Here is a 16,123-nt window from a genome sequence, read left to right as displayed (position 1 = left end):
TCTGTAAGTACTTTCAGAGATTAATTACATATTAAAATATTTTATAAGGAAACATTTTCTATAAAATTCCATTGTTTTAGCACTGGCATTATAAGCATATAAGAAATCAAGTTACAAAAATATTTTTTTTCTTAAAAATGGTGTATCTCTGTGTTGCTCAAACTTTTGTGCTCAAGTGAACCTTCTGCTTCAGTCCACCAAGACACCGGGACTAAGATATTCATTTTCTTCTTCCAGGTTTCTCCTGATTCTAAAAATTAATTTCATTCACTATAAATCCTGGCACAGAAGAGTAATAAGCAAGGAATGGGGAAGAAAAGGACAAGTTAGTTCCATAAATCCATTATTCATAGTTTGTCAAATCTTACATATCTTTAAATTAACTCCCTACCTTTTTGATTCATTGTTTCATTAATACCAAAATTTAGATTAGAACTTGAAAAGTGCCCAAAGGTCTGTCTGTCTATCTATCTATCTACCAACCCATCCATTTATCTTATTTTAAGAAAAATGTTACTTAAAGAGTATTTAAGAGAACAAGGATTAAATGTTGAGCATTAAAAACATTTATCTGAGCTTGAGGGTGGTAGTACACACCTTTAATCCTAGCATTTGGAAGGTAGAGGCAGATGGACTGATCTCTGTGAGTTCAAGGCCAGCCTGATCTACAAAGTGAAGTTCCAGATAGGACAGCCAGGTCTACACAGAGAAACCTTGTCTTGAAATCTAAACCGACCAAACAAGCAAATAAATACCCAAACCAAAACAACAAAAAAGTTATACAAAAACATCTATCTGGTAAAGTCAGAAGAGAGCTGTTGAAGAGCTGTGTTGTGGACAGTAAGAGAGTTCAAGGGAAAATCACCTTGTTGATGGAACTGAGCAGAGTTAAGACATCATTCTTCTTCATGCTGACCTCTCTACGGCTGCGAGCCTCAAAGTCATACAGAGCTATGACCCTAGCTTCTCGACCAGCCTCATCCACTGGTGCTGCCTGTTGTTGCTGGGAGAAAATAAACAAATCAGATGTCAGTTGTACCCTGAAAGTCTTTCCAAGTAGAGCTCACCATTGGTGCACAGTTCCCAGGGCCTTGGCTGGAGGTCTGATATGGATGCTATGTCAGACAGTGGCGATCCTCCAGGATGCTGTGCCAGAAGAACCTATCAGAGACCTGGCAGATTGGAAAGTATGGGCATGGCCAACAGCACATGCAGATACTATCAGAAGCATTTAGTGTTCCAAGGTATTGTTCTTTAGTGGGAAGGGTAATATACTTCTCTGTGAAGATTCAAATGGACCACACTTGTCAACATTTCAGGAACCAGAGCACATGAGGTTGGCCATCTGTTGTCACTTTCTCCTTTCTCCGGACCTCAAATAACAAGTTTTCTCATCTGAGTTCTCTTTAATTCATTTTGTTAAGGGATTGTGAAATTAGTACTTTAGAGACTTACAACCTATAGCACAGAAGAAACAACTGAATTCAAACAACTGTGAGCATACTACTAAGATGCATTTCTCTTTAAAGAAATCACTCTGTTCTGGGATAAGCATTCTTTTTTTAAGTTCTGTAAAGTTTTGTTTTTGTTTTCAAAGTACACACCATTCAGGTACAGAGGATGAAACCTTCTCTTCTGCCTCTCACTTATGCCTGTCACATGTTGTATTGCTTCTCGACCTATGATGCATCAGTTTGGCTGTGTCCAGGGACCCGCTGGGCACAGCCTGATACAGAGACAAACAGGCATTCTGTGAGCCTCTGTTGACTTGCCATGCTTAGTCTGTTCTAGACTGAGCATGGGGATTCTTAATTGCTTATTAGAATGATTCCTTAAATAGAAAAAGACATATCGTCTTTTGCTTCTTCCCCTGTACACAAGATACTTTATCACTTACTTAATTTCAATGTAATCATTCTTGATCACCCACTTCTCATCCTTCCAACACTCTCAGCCAAACAGGTTTCTGATTTCCCAAATATACTTGGTTGTTCTGTGCTGTGGCCCATCTGTTTCCATGGATTGTGGGCTTTTAAAATGCACTTTTTATGTCTTTATTATGAAATTGTTTCTCTTTTCTGACATTCATTTCAGAAGGAAAGAAATTTCTTTTTATAGTGGTCCCATTTTCTTCTTATACATGCGTTACATAGGCATTTAAAAATATTTCTAGCCCTGTAAGCAACTAATTTTCTGACATGATTATTTTAATCGAAACCTGTATATCTCTGTTTGATGAATCCTGATGTTTTCATAACAGCCAAGTCACAAAGCAAAGAAATTAAAAGGATAAAAATATGAAAAGTATGGATGTAAGAGGGAAGAAATAACAAGGAGAAAATAAAAAAGCCCAAAAGTATCTTTTAAAAAAACCCTAATGTTTATTGAAAATTTATTCTGGCATACACCATTGAAGATGCTACAAAGAGTTTAGCATTCTTACCTAAAAATTAATAAGAGAAATAGTATTTTCATGGCACTTGGTTTCTAGTTTGTGCATACACACACACACACACACACACACACACACACACCACACACACACACACACACACACACACACACACACACACACACAGAGAGAGAGAGAGAGAGAGAGAGAGAGAGAGAGCAGGAACAGAATTCCTTTGCACCTATACTAAGAAGTGGGACTACTGTCAGAACCCCATCCTTCTCACCTGGCAGGCCTCTGCCTGATCCCCCAGAGCCTTTATGCTGTTTCCAAATGCGTTGAGGTCCACCAGGAAGGCCTCATGCTTTTTGAGAAGGGCCTGGATTTATGGATAGAAAGATGATTAGAGGAAATATGAGAGCCACGACAGGAATACCAAGGAGAAGCTTCAGCTACCATTGCTAATGAATTATATGAATGTGCTAAATCCCTGTAAGAGTCATTTATATCTATATCAGAAAATTTCTTTTTCTACTTCATTTGTAGAACTCAAGGAAATTTCAGTAAACAAATAAAAAACAATTGGATTTTATTTCCTCAAATCAAAATTCACTTAGCTTTATATACATTTTAATCAAGACATATAGTTGTGAGAGGGTGCTACTGTTAACTATCCTACTTTGTAGGATTGATTTCTGAAAAACTTAAGATGCACATTATTTCTAAAGCTAATGAAATCTAAAAAGGTTTTCTATATTACACTGAACAAAACATAATAGTGGCTGTAAGTGGGGTTGAAAGCAATTATGATCCTTAAGATTCTTTGTATTGTCCACATGTCTGTCTCATTTTTTTTCAATAAAGAAATTCAAATGCCCATTTTGAAGGGTTGGTTGTCTTATGAAAGTTCAGAGCAATTCTGAGAAACTGAGAATAGTCCTAATAACAATAGATCTTTGACCAGAGATGTTGGAATTAGGTTCTTTTTATAGGATCTATGGAATTCTGTGAGATTAGAAAAAAATGTGATGCTCCTTTTGGATTTCTGTTAATGTTGGGGATATCATAGCAGATCAAGGAGCAAACAGCCACTGTTGAAACACTAGATGACCTATTCTTTGATGGACTTTGGTAAATATTCACAGGATCATGGTCATTCCATTCCACCTTACCCCAGCTGCTTCTTCATCAGCTCCATAATTTTTGTTGTCTACAATGGGTTCTTTCTCTTTAATCCATGCTTCTGCTTCATGCAGATCTGCCAGGTACTGTTGGAGCTGGACATTGGCCTTAAGGTCATTCTCCCGTCTAATAGCACGAGCACGGAGAGACTCCATATTTTTGTTCAAGCTCTCAACCCTAGATGCTATGTCTTCTGAAGCGAAGTGTCCTATGGAGTAGGTATGGACATAGTAAGTATGATACTCATTCATAGCTCTATCACGTTCTAGTCTTCACCACACCTCAGAGAAAAACAAGAGACAAGATGATGATGCCAAATTTAGCTGGGAATACAACATAGGTCTCTGGGCAGTGGACTGTCCTAAATGAAATTAAGAAGCAATAGGTGGGGGATAGATGTATATATGTGATGGTGAGTGAATTGATATGAGCTAAGAACTATAGGCATGAAAAAATTTGTTTCTTCTCTAGATTAGCAGAAGGACCAGCAGATCTCCATTCTCCCTTAGAGCTAGAAATTGGAATGAAATGGGAAGTATAATGATTTTCAGAGCTTTAATAAAAGGAAAGGAAAAAAAAAAAGATGAGACACATCCTAATGATGGTGCAGCTTATGTTACAGTTCAGAGGATCATTGCTAGGAGACTAAGCTACATCTGAGTTGATGAGATAGAGAATGGGAAAGTCAAGACAACTAGAACTTGTGAAGCAGAGAACATAAGAGACAGGTCCTTCACAGAGCTGGAGCTTCAGAGACATTCACTGAGGTCCCTTAGGACATCTAACTGGTGAGGCATATGTAAACATGCAAAGAGATGGTGAGAGAATGTGTGCAGGAAGTCATCCCATAATCCTTGTGGTTCATCTAAATCTGCAGGTACTAAAATTATCTAAATTTCTGCCCCAAAGTCTGTCATGATGATGTTTCAGCCAAATTACACCTACCTTCCTCCACCATTTTGTTTCCCCTCTCTGTTATGGTTTGAATCCGTGGTTCATGGCTGGCAATGTCTGCCAAAATGACTTCATGTCTGTTTAGAAGATTCTTGGCTGCAACCAAGTCCTTGCCTACAGAGAAAAACAATTCAAAGTTTGTGATTATCTTTATGGATGGAACTTGCTTATTAAATATGTTTCACTTGTTGCCCGATATTAATGTCACACAAATAATAACCACTGAGGACTTCATCCATCTTTACTCTCCTTGCATCTTCATCATGCTTACCCTGTCTAACTTTCAGATTCTTTCTCTTGTAATTTGTACCATCATATCTCTCCAGACACTCTCAATGTTACTTCAACAAGAATCAGAGTTTTCTATGATGTTTTATTGTAGACAAGTATCTCTATGGCCTTAGTAAATATATATGCTCTTAGTAAATATAGATAAAGTTATACAATATTTGTATGTGTTTTTCCTGTACATTAAGACAATACCACTATGATGAAATTTATACTTATGGACTAATAAGTTATGGACTATAATTATGGACTACTAATTGACTAAAAAGTACAAGACAATTGTATATCCACACCACACTTTTAAATCTTTGTAGTAGGCCACATAGTTCTAAAAGGATCACCAATAATCCAGACAAATATACTTGATACCTTAAACATTAACTGTTGCTTCTCAGTGAAGAAGCTTTAGGAAAATAAATTGTAGCTGCGTACTCCAAAAGCTAAGCACTTCATATGTTCCTAGAGGCATGAATAGCCATTGTTCACGGCTATTTTATAAAGAAAATATATTGGCACGATTTTGAAATATGTAAATATTTATGGCACTCAGGATAAAATTTCATGGGTCAGGGGTGGAGAAGCTGAAAAAAAAAACTTGTTTCCCTCACTGTTGTATCCTAGTTCTCTTGATCTGGGGAGCTTGGTCCTTTCCTAACTGCTCAGTATGATTGTACTGCACTGACCAAGATGAGTGGAAGCTGCTGAGGGCTCAGTCTCCTGGATCCAGGCCTCCTCATCTTCTGAGTCTCTGCAAATCTGCTGTAGCTTGAGTAGGTCAATGAGTTTCTTCTTCCGAGTGGCCAGTGGCTCTTTCAGAGCCTCAAAACGAGAAAGCAAGGATTCTTGCCTTGCACATATATTCTCAGAGTCAGGATGTCCTATTTCTTCAAAATGTGCAGCCATGTCTGTGAGGGTGTCCACTTGATCCTGAGGGAGAAAGACAATGTGTATTAGGAAATTATATAATTTATTAGAAATGGATGAAATTTTCATGTGCTAAAAAGTGGAGGCCCTGTTACTTTTATTTTTCTCTGTGATTCTTTACAAATGTAACCATATATTATGTGTAATATAAAGTCACTTTATATTTATGAATTTTAATATTTTTAAAAGGATTGATAAGATAGTATGAGTGCAAAATACCAGAACAGGAAGCTCTTACGCTATAAGTGATCACGTCAAGACAAACTAATTTGAAATGAGCTACAAATGATAAATAAGGAGTAAGTGGTAAGACTGTCTATAAAGGCCTAGGATTCAGACTCCAAATGGTACGATACTCAAAAGAGTCAACAAGTTCTTCCATTAGTCATCAGTTTCCAGAGAAACATGCTCAGAAAAATGACAGGACTTGGGAAATATTGGGAAGAGGCAATTTGCCAACTAAATTTTCCTTTGGTTTCCTGATCACCTGAGAGGAATACTAATAATGACAGATTGTGAGTATGCACAGAGTATATGTACAGTTTCCTTCAATAGGCAAAATGTTGAAAGCAAACCTGGCGAGCAAGCACAGCTGACTCTAGGAGGCCATGTTTTCTCAGTAGATTCTGCACATCGGCCAGACCTTTCCCATAATCCTCAGAGGCAACCTGCCGCTCCACCTCCTCCAGCCAGCGCTTCAGGTCTTCCGCATTGTTCTCAAATTGTAGCAGCTGGTTGGCTTCATACAGCTGTGTCCCTTGGTAGAATAATAAAGAATGAATAGAAGACATTGAGAGTTCTGGAAGTTCTCTGCACCCTGTAGTATCTCGTTCCTCAACTTAAGGAATATATTTGGATATTCCAATGAGGAAAAAAAGAGAATCATCTCACGTCCCAGTACAGAAGAAGCCACCCTAAGTTAGTAGATTTCTGGTAGCATTTGGTTTTAAATACAGAGATGTTATCAAAACACAAACACTAAGCTGCATTCTCTGGTGAAATGTGTTTCTACTCGTGAGTTGTCAGTTCCTTTGGATATTTTCAAATGCCATTTGGTATTTATTCTCCAGACTCTACTTTGGATGAGATTCAAATACAAACATCACATTTGCTAAACTTCGGAGCTAGCTCAGTGTGAAATCTTAGGTGGTTTCGAATACGGTTAGCTTTACTACTAGTGACCATCTGTCATCACAAACCATGACTCATTATTTTATCTTCAAATGCCTTGATAATTCCTATTATATTTGGCTAATTCTTTATTCTATAACTTCATAGCCTTTTGCATTATTATTCTTTAAAACAATTTGTCTTCTGCTGTGGAAAGTAGCCGTGACGTCTTACTGTTAAAGACTGTATTTTTCCCCTAAGCCCTAAATCAGGAAGATATTTAAAAAACCCAATGTGACATCCCATTTTTATACCCACGTCAGAATACCATCAAAAGATGAGAGTTATAACAGAGTATATACCAAAACAGAAAATATCATTTGTAAAAATTAATGATGAACAAGTGACTAATTTCTAAATATAAGAGACAAGATAAAACATAAGTGAGGGTATATATCTTTGAAAACTTACAACATATTCTGATCACATTCTAGATACATAAAAAAAATCAAACCTTATAAGAACAAAAATCATAGGATCATCCTGTGTGATACTAACAATCTTTTCATTTCTAAAGTCATTTAAAAAAGACTTATGAATTTTATTTTTGTGAGTACACTGTAGCTGTCTTCAGACATACCAGAAGAGGGAATTGGATCCCATTATAAATGGATTGTGAGACAACATGTGTTTTCTAGGAATTGAACTAAGGACTTCTGGAAGAGTAGTCAATGCCTTTAAACTGCTGAGCCATCTTTCTAGCCCCCATTTCTAAACCCTTAATGTCAAGTGTAATGCTTAATAGTATGTATGACCCATTTATATATCTAGTTTACAGAACCAAAATATGTAATAAAAGAACTCAAGCATATTAGATTTAGGTACAATGCCAATATTGAATTTGTGGCCTTCAATAGTTCATTTACTTAAAATATCTAGGAGAAAATTGAAGACAAAAAAGAAGTTTCAACAAAAAAATGTAAATAAAGAAAATATTTAAAGGATTAAATACATAATGTGTTAAATTTAGACTAGATTTTAAGTGTTGATGACCAGATGACACAGGGAAACAAACATCTAGGGTCCCATTGCAAACAGTTCACCAAATAACATGATAAAGGTAGAAAAAGTAGACTTGTGAATTTATGAATCAAAACCTCTGCTTCTAACCTTTTTGTGCTGTTGCTTCCAGCAACTCCTTCCAGAGGTTGGCGACCTCGCTCATGCGAGCAGCCACAGCATCAGAGGCATAGTGATCATTCTCAATCATGTCCTGGCCAGTTCTCTCCAGGTTGTTGAGCATAATCTCATTTGCTGCCAATTCCTCTTCAAAGTCCTGTTGCTTCTGAACCCGGCTCTTCAAGTTCTGTACATCCTGAGAGAGGATGGGAAAATCAGGGAAATCATTCTTTGAAGAAGGAAGGACAGAAAATCGAGGGCAACCAAAGCTAGATGATGAGAATCTATATAGAAAAATCAAACTGGAACTGAGCTGAAAGCATCTCTCCATGCTGGCTATTGTTCATAGTCCTAGAAGGTAACATCAGTCTAGTAGAGAGGAGACAGCAAGAGTACTACCCAGCTATGAATTCAACTATCTCTAACACTAACCTACAAGACAAAATGTGCCTTCTGCTGTAAGAGTGGTAGGACTGCCATAAGCACAAACAACCGCTATACTTAGATTTGAAGCTTATTTTTTGAGAGGAAATTCCCATTTGGTGCTGTAAAGCTAGTCAATAGCCCATGGCCAAGCAGTTCTCAGTCCCTAGGGGTAAACCTACTACTCTTATAAAAATGTTTATGGTGTGAAGCCGCCTTATTAATATTTGTGTTTATTCCTATAAGCAAATGTTACTCCCAGATGTAATCAGAGAAGCATATCTTTCAATGAATGATGGTGAATGCAGAGACGCATAGCTGCTGAAGGAAACCTGAAGGAAGAGAGTCGAAAACTTAGTCCTGAACAGCATTTAAGGATCAGGGACCATCACAGACAGGAGATAAGAAGGAATAGCAGACCCAAAGAATAGGGGGAAGGGGTGTGAAATGCTGGGCATGACACAGCCAATGCATTCAGGATCTCATAGCAGCTGTGACTGCTTTCAATGGGTTGGATTAGAGTAGGCACCTGCAGTGCCCATGTAAGGAAGTCTCAAAAGAAAAGAAACACAATGAAGGGAATACAAATATAAATTTCTTTCCCATTGCTTGGGAAAATTCATGTGGCAATTTCTCCTGTATGCAGGGCAGAATGGCTGAGCCCTCCAGCATGAGGTCAGGAAGATTATTTGAAAATGATCCTCATTAAAGCATGAAACAGTAGTCAGTGCTGCTGTGAGACATAAAAATTATTTTTCCATTTCTTTTTTTGATGTATTTATTTTATTTATACAAATACACTGTCACTCTGTTCAGACACACCAGAAGAGGGCAACAGATCCCATTACAGATGGTTGTGAGCCACCATGTTGTTACTGAGAACTGAACTCAGGATCTTTGGAAGAACAGTCAGTGCTCTTAACCACTAAGCCATTATCCAACCCTTATTTTCCATTTCTTTCTCAGTACATATACAACCCATCAATTTGCATTTTAGAGTTCTGTTTATTCTGTATACATTAAAACTGTTATTCCTACCTATAGAAAATGAAAACATGTGCTCTATACTTCTGTAAGGTAAAGTATTCATAATTCTCTAAAGTATGAACAAAAATGTAAGAGGTATACATTTATGAATCAAGCACATATATATATATATATATATATATATGCAGATACTTTTAATACTAGCCTAAGAATTGAAAGACTAATTTGAGCTTTGACTATCAATGGGAATAATTAGAAACTGTATACATGTGTGTGCATACACTATTACTATTATTATTTACACAAAATATTCATTGGTATACTGTATAAAAGAGAAATTAGTGACTCCCAACAACTTTCACAGTCAGAAACTAAAAAAGTACAGGGCAAAGATCCTAGACCCAGGTTGCGCTTTAGGGTCTATATGCTTTCAACCTGTGTGGGTAAAATGATTGAAACAACTCAGTAACTCTGGACCTGTTCCAATTCAGAATCTAGTGTCTTCTTTCATAAAATAGACTTGTTCCCTTCAAGCTGTAATGCTGAGGAAGTAAGTCTACATAATGCAAATGTTTAAGTTACTTAGAAGTTTACTTCAGCTTTAAAATTTTGAATATACTATTTGAATCAGCGCTTTTCCTGATACTGGTATAACAATTACAAAGGCATAGAGGAGAACAAGGTATAGTGTTGGTACATACCTTTAATTCCAGCTACTCAGGAAGCTGAGGTAGGGGAATTTTGTGTTCTAGCCATGGTAGGAGAACATAAAAAGTATCTGTCTTAAGGTAAGACAAATTAGAGAAGTGTTTAGAGAAGCAGAAGGAGTACGAGAAGGACAACAATAGCAAATAAAAAGAGATCTCTGCCTCTCTCATTCTGTTAAGGACACTAGAAAGTGGTCCAGTTGAGTGGGGATAAAGAATTCGGTATTGGAAAGCCAACTGCCAATGAGTATAAACAGGTTGAACAATGCTGCATACCTTGTAATCTTCATCATCAGCTAACTTCTTCTTCTTATTGATCCAGGTTTTTAGGTCATCTGAGTCTTGATACAGTTGTTGGAGAAGTTGTGAATCTACCAACAATTTTCTTCTGGTGGCAGCCCTTTCACGCAGGGCATCACGTCTGGCCAGGAGCTGTAACACACACACACACAGAGAGAGAGAGAGAGAGAGAGAGAGAGAGAGAGAGAGAGAGAGAGAGAGAGAGAGAGAACCATTAAACTGTGAATACACTTATGGCCAACAAAAGGAAATATAGGTAGTTGAGATCACTGCCCAATGTGGACATCTTTCCCCAGTGCTTTTCCTGATACTGATGCACAGGCCATAAGTTGGTCAGTTTTAGTCAACATGTAAAAACTAGAGTCATTTGGGAGGATCAAACTTCAAATCACTTCAATTCCATAAGACTGACCTGTGGGGATGTTTGGGGGAACATTTTCTTGATTAATGATTCATGTCAGATGAACCACTGAGGGTAGCAGGGTCAGGTAGTGTAAGCCATGAGGGTCAAGTTAGTAAGCAGCATCCCTCTACGGTCTCTGCTTCAGTTCCTGAAGCCAGGCTTCTGACTTGGTTTTCCTTTATAAAAACTTATGCACTGAAAGCTAAACAATCCCTTTCCTCCCCCAAGTTGTTTCTCGTCAGCGTTTCATCACACCAACAGAAAAGGACAGGCGGATAGAGGCTCTGGCCTTGGCATACCCCATCACGGATAGCAGCAATGTTCTCGGAGTCATAGTGGTCATTGTCTATGAGCTTGGTCGCAGTCTCATCCAAGGTCTGAAAAAAACATCACACCGACTTTTTCTTGGCAAAAGTGAATGAGTGGCCCTAGCTTGGATATATCCTTACAGTAAAGAGTATCAATGTACAAGTTCAACAGCTTGAAGGTTAGGAGGCCTAGATCCTGCTTAGAGGTTCTGATAAATCTGCACTTCAAAGTGTATACTCATGTATACTTCATGACTGCCTTTTCTGCAATATATATATATATTTTCAGTCTAGGTCACCGAACAAGAATTCAGATGTCACAATGAGTAAACACAGGAGAAGTGTGATCAAGGATTAAGTCCAATCTCTCTTTCTTACAGCTCTTCTGTGCATCCCATCCAGTGCTCTATCATGTGCACCAGCAACTGCATCTCTGTCTCCAGATAGACAGAGTGTAATACAGATGTGAGTCTTTAGCCATACTCACTCATCAGTCCCACAAATTGCTAAATCTCTCAATGGATTTATTAGCTGGGATAGGAAAATTATAAAAAATATATAAAAACACAGTAAGTTACTCTAATTTCAGCCTTTTACCAGTATGAATCTAATACAAGTATATGAATTAATAAGGTATCACCTTATGTGTGATATTAATTAATAGGGGAGGTTTGGAATCAACTGTGTTCTGTACTAGTGTTGGTGATGATGTGTATGTATGTGTGAGTGTGTGTGTGTGTGTGTGTGTGTGTCTGTGTGTGTGTGTGTCTGTGTGTCTGTGTGTGTGTGTGTCTGTGTGTCTGTGTGTGTGTGTGTTTAATATCCTAGGAAACAACCAAAGATAGACAGTGTATTGAATTCCTGACGTATCATGTTCTTGAAAGTTCTTCTCATAAGGTGATACATTTTATAGAATATCATAACAATTACCAAAGAAAAGCTTCATAATAGTATTAGATAGAAAATTAAACAATAAAAATGCAGCTATGTTATGAAGAAAAATATTCCTTCAGAGAAAATGATTTATTTAACATGTAAATTTTGAGAGGAATGTGCAGTAAAGTATTATTGAAAAGGAAAAAAACACATTTTGAACATTTAATTGATGATTTTAAATTAAATCTAGCACTTTATTTATAATTCAAAATACATAATATAAAGTACATACTTCATTAAAACAATGTCTTGCTACCTTTCTGAATATATTTTTAGATCAAGTAATTTATTGTTAAAATGCATATTTTTATGCCGTTAATATTTTCCCCAAAGGATAAATTTTGATTTGGTTTTCACTTTCACACTATGTAAACATTCTCTGTGGTTACAGAATCAACCATAGTGTTTTAAGACATGTAAGTAAATATTATCAACAACAAACAAAGCAGTAGCAATTTACAGGGAACTGTCTCTATACTAGGTCTTATAGTCACAGGATGACTCTCTTTAGAAGCATATATAGAAACAGTGCATGCAATTAAGAAATAAGAACCATTGCTTACTATAATCTTTTCTTCCTGGGCAGTGAATGCTTCTTCAAAGTCATCATGCTTCTGAAGAAGGGCTTCCACGCTACCCACTGAGTTTCCCAGGTCTTCATTTTCCAGAAAAGCCTGTAGAAGACAGAAAGACACATGCCAGGTTTCCTCACTGGCAAGACATTTTCTTCTTGGAGCATCTCTGAGACAAGAACAAAAGATGAAGCCTAGGAAATGAATAGCAAGGTGAGCATTTGAACAAATAAAGAGATTATGTAGAAATTAACTTCAAATAACATGAGTTTAGACCCCCAGCCTTTAATGCTTGCACACAACTTTTAACCTTTATCTCTGGGTCTAGCTACATAAAATTCTCTCAGCTAATTATTACTCAGAGTTCTCAAAACTACCTCAAAAAATTACTTTAGCCTTAGAAGTCTTTCATTAACCTGGACTTTTCATGCTTTTCTTCCTGAACCCTTACAAATTTAACACATTTGATTATTCTTTAATTGTAGTCAAAATCTCTGTGCCACATGCTTAGATGTAGATTTGGAGATAGTGTGACTAGGTGGACCAGACTGGTTTCAAACTCCTGACCCTCCTGCACATTCAGCATCCTGAGTGTTGAAATTGCAGGTGCACGCACCAAGTCCAGCTCGTACTTAAATGTTTTTCTAAGCCTTTACACATAAGGGATTTTAGCAAGCTCATCTTTCCCCTATTTGCCATTGATTATCCTCCAGCTTCTGATACATGCTTCTCCTAGAGAAATGACATCAAGGATGCTAATAGTAGTCAAGATAGTGAAGAATTGATATCTGAAGACTGGCCAGGTGCCTCCTGTTACCTCTTGTCTGCTCATCCAACTATCCACTTGTTCGCTGTCTCGGTAGAAGAGGTGGAAATCCAGACTCTGGCGGTACTGATGCTGACACTTGTTCCAGAGTTCCCGCAGGGCAGCCCAGTCATGGGCAAGTATTGTCATCTTAAGAAAGAAAGGGACATTGTATCAGAAAAATTAATTAATAAATTTTATCTTACATTTACCCATCAGCTAATACATCAAATGCCATGTGAGAGATCAAAAGTCAGTAAGAAACGAGCTATTCTCTGAAAGTCCCAACATTTAAACAAGTAAGTGCAGTGTAGGAAAAATAGGATAAATGCCAAAAAAGAGATATACATGCTTTATATGTAGAAAAAAGGAAGAAAAAATTAATTCAGGTAGGAAGAGATAGGGGCTGAAAATACAGGAAGTATAAGGACTATTGCACTAAGAAATGTACAGAGCTAGTGAAGAGCATCAGGGATGAAGAAAAATATCAGACCATAAGTTAATTGTACTGCTAGGACATGGGCATTTAGGTTATACATTGCAATTTGGAGAAAAATGTAGTGCCTACAATGGGTGGACATTTAATAATTTCCTCATCAGTGGTGAAAAAATAAGCTTAATTTGAGGTTGTATAGAGGACAGCAGAAATGATATAGATGCACATCGTTGGACTATACACTGGACTGGAGCCAAAGTTTATCAAGGTATCAAGGTACATGTATCAGTGAACTAGTCATAAAGAGGTGAGGGCAAGTTTGTAATAAAATAAAGCAATGGGGGCAAGATGGTATAATGGTTTCACATTAGATGGAAGTCAGAGAATTGAAGAAGCAAGAGCCATTGCTTGCCTTGTGAAAGTTTCAAGTGATTTAGCTTCACCAAGCAGATGTATGCCAGACATGACACACCATTAACAGGTTTAGATGTCTCCTGACCCCCTTCCAAACACAGATTATCATACGAGCACATGGTAGATGAGAGCTGGATATCTTACTGAACATTCACTTGTTGTGCGAAAGCAGCTTACCTTCTCTCGAATTTCATCCGAGGCTTCGTGATTGCCATCCAGCAGATCTTGACCAGTTGCCTCAGCAGTTTGAAATCGATCATCATAGGAGTCAATCTCATGCTGTGATCATAAAACAGGACACCTCAAATGCAGCAAGAAACTTCCTAGATTGGTCAACATTGAACAAAATCCCATCCTACCTTCTTTATCCTGCCAGGGAAGCCTTTGCTCCTTACCTTATGCTGCTGGTGCCTGGCTAGCAGGGCTTCCCCACTGGCCACATCTGTTGGCAGCTCATCAGCATTGATCAGAGCTGTCTTTTCCTCCATCCAGCCTGTGAGCTCATCATAGTCAGATAAGAACCGATGGTACCTGTGGGACAAATAAGGTAAAACACAGGAATGAGAAACCTGGTTTGAAAGGACTATGAACAAAGGGTTATGAGTGGGATAAACTATGGCATGCAAGGTTAAACTTGTCCTCCACTTTCTCTTCAAAGGAATAGGTTATGACGCCTTTCTAAACAAAGTTGTATGTCCTAGAGTAGGTGTGTGTGTGTGTGTGTGTGTGTGTGTGTGTGTGTGTGTGTATCACCTTAAGGTCACACCTACCTCAGAGTAAAGTCTCATGATGCAACCAGAAAATAGACTCATGCCATGCAAGTATTAGAGTGGAGGTAGTGTTGGAATTTCCCTAAGTATGTTGGCTAATATTTACTCTATTAGTCAAGAATGTTGGTAATCTAGTCAAAGAGTTAACTATCCATCATTTGGTTATATTAACAGGGTGAGTACTATTTTCTCTCTCTGGATGGTAGGATTACTAACTCTAAGAGTTACTGACTCTCAAAACAAACCCCTGTCATCACAGATTTTTTTTTATAACTTTTAACAAGACAATTCTAGGCCTATTTTGACTCTCTTTGGCTTGAAACCTTATTTACAACTTTGGCTGGAGTCAAGACTTTCCAGTTTTCTAGGCTACACTATAATATTTAACAATTGCCTAGACAGGTAAGATAAAGGGATATGGTTGAGTGGTGTGTGTGGCACTGAGTATTACACCAGTTTGCAAAAGAACTTCATCTGGCAAATTAAAATTTCATTTGCTTCTACAGAGCAGGCAGGAGAGCTGAAGTTTTTTTCAACTTTTTTTCTGCTTTGCCCCCCCCCCAAAGAGACTAAACAATATGCACACGTTCTGACCCATAAGAAGCCTTCAGCTTTGCATATCTGTTAGTGGCCAAGGCGCGGATGAGTTCCCAGTTGGAGACTAGATCCATTTTCATCTGCTGGATCTGAGGTGCATCTGCAGAGTGGGAAACCATCAGCTTGTCTGCTTTGGCACAAAGCTCCTTCACCTTCGGAATAAGAAAGAAACCTACTAAAAATTCTAGCAGTCTGACTCCTGGCAGATTTCTAGGAGAGACTGTAATAAAAAAATCATATAAACAGTAATAATTGATAAGTATATTTATATTAACACACTTGGCTATGACAAAATATTCCTTTAATGAAAATTTTAAAATCCTTATGATCCATCACTATGTTTAGTCTTTTACAAGCATTTTCTTATTTTATGTTGCTCAATTAATAATATCATGAGAAACTCTTTTCTTTCTTGCTGTATAAAGAAATGCTTCTT

General features: G+C 37.6%; 1 protein-coding gene across 1 annotated transcript in view; it reads right to left on the bottom strand.

Moving 5' to 3' along the window:
* Nucleotides 1-16,123, bottom strand: part of Spta1 (spectrin, alpha, erythrocytic 1) — a 75,865-nt gene that overhangs the window by 48,640 nt on the left and 11,102 nt on the right. Inside the window, exons 8-21 of the mRNA NM_001011908.4 lie at nucleotides 15,685-15,839; nucleotides 14,716-14,851; nucleotides 14,498-14,599; nucleotides 13,483-13,620; nucleotides 12,657-12,767; nucleotides 11,149-11,226; nucleotides 10,423-10,578; nucleotides 8,021-8,225; nucleotides 6,316-6,497; nucleotides 5,500-5,743; nucleotides 4,520-4,642; nucleotides 3,565-3,782; nucleotides 2,679-2,771; nucleotides 866-1,003 (exon numbers count right to left, since the gene is read on the bottom strand). Coding sequence (NP_001011908.3) covers nucleotides 866-1,003; nucleotides 2,679-2,771; nucleotides 3,565-3,782; nucleotides 4,520-4,642; nucleotides 5,500-5,743; nucleotides 6,316-6,497; nucleotides 8,021-8,225; nucleotides 10,423-10,578; nucleotides 11,149-11,226; nucleotides 12,657-12,767; nucleotides 13,483-13,620; nucleotides 14,498-14,599; nucleotides 14,716-14,851; nucleotides 15,685-15,839 — 2,079 coding nt within the window. The remainder of the gene's footprint in view (nucleotides 1-865; nucleotides 1,004-2,678; nucleotides 2,772-3,564; nucleotides 3,783-4,519; nucleotides 4,643-5,499; nucleotides 5,744-6,315; nucleotides 6,498-8,020; nucleotides 8,226-10,422; nucleotides 10,579-11,148; nucleotides 11,227-12,656; nucleotides 12,768-13,482; nucleotides 13,621-14,497; nucleotides 14,600-14,715; nucleotides 14,852-15,684; nucleotides 15,840-16,123) is intronic.

This window comes from Rattus norvegicus, chromosome 13 (assembly GCF_036323735.1).
Source record: "Rattus norvegicus strain BN/NHsdMcwi chromosome 13, GRCr8, whole genome shotgun sequence".
Classification (NCBI taxonomy): Eukaryota; Metazoa; Chordata; class Mammalia; order Rodentia; family Muridae; genus Rattus; species Rattus norvegicus.
The sequence above is the reverse complement of the archived record's forward strand: the minus strand, read 5'-3'. Positions and strand labels throughout refer to the sequence as shown.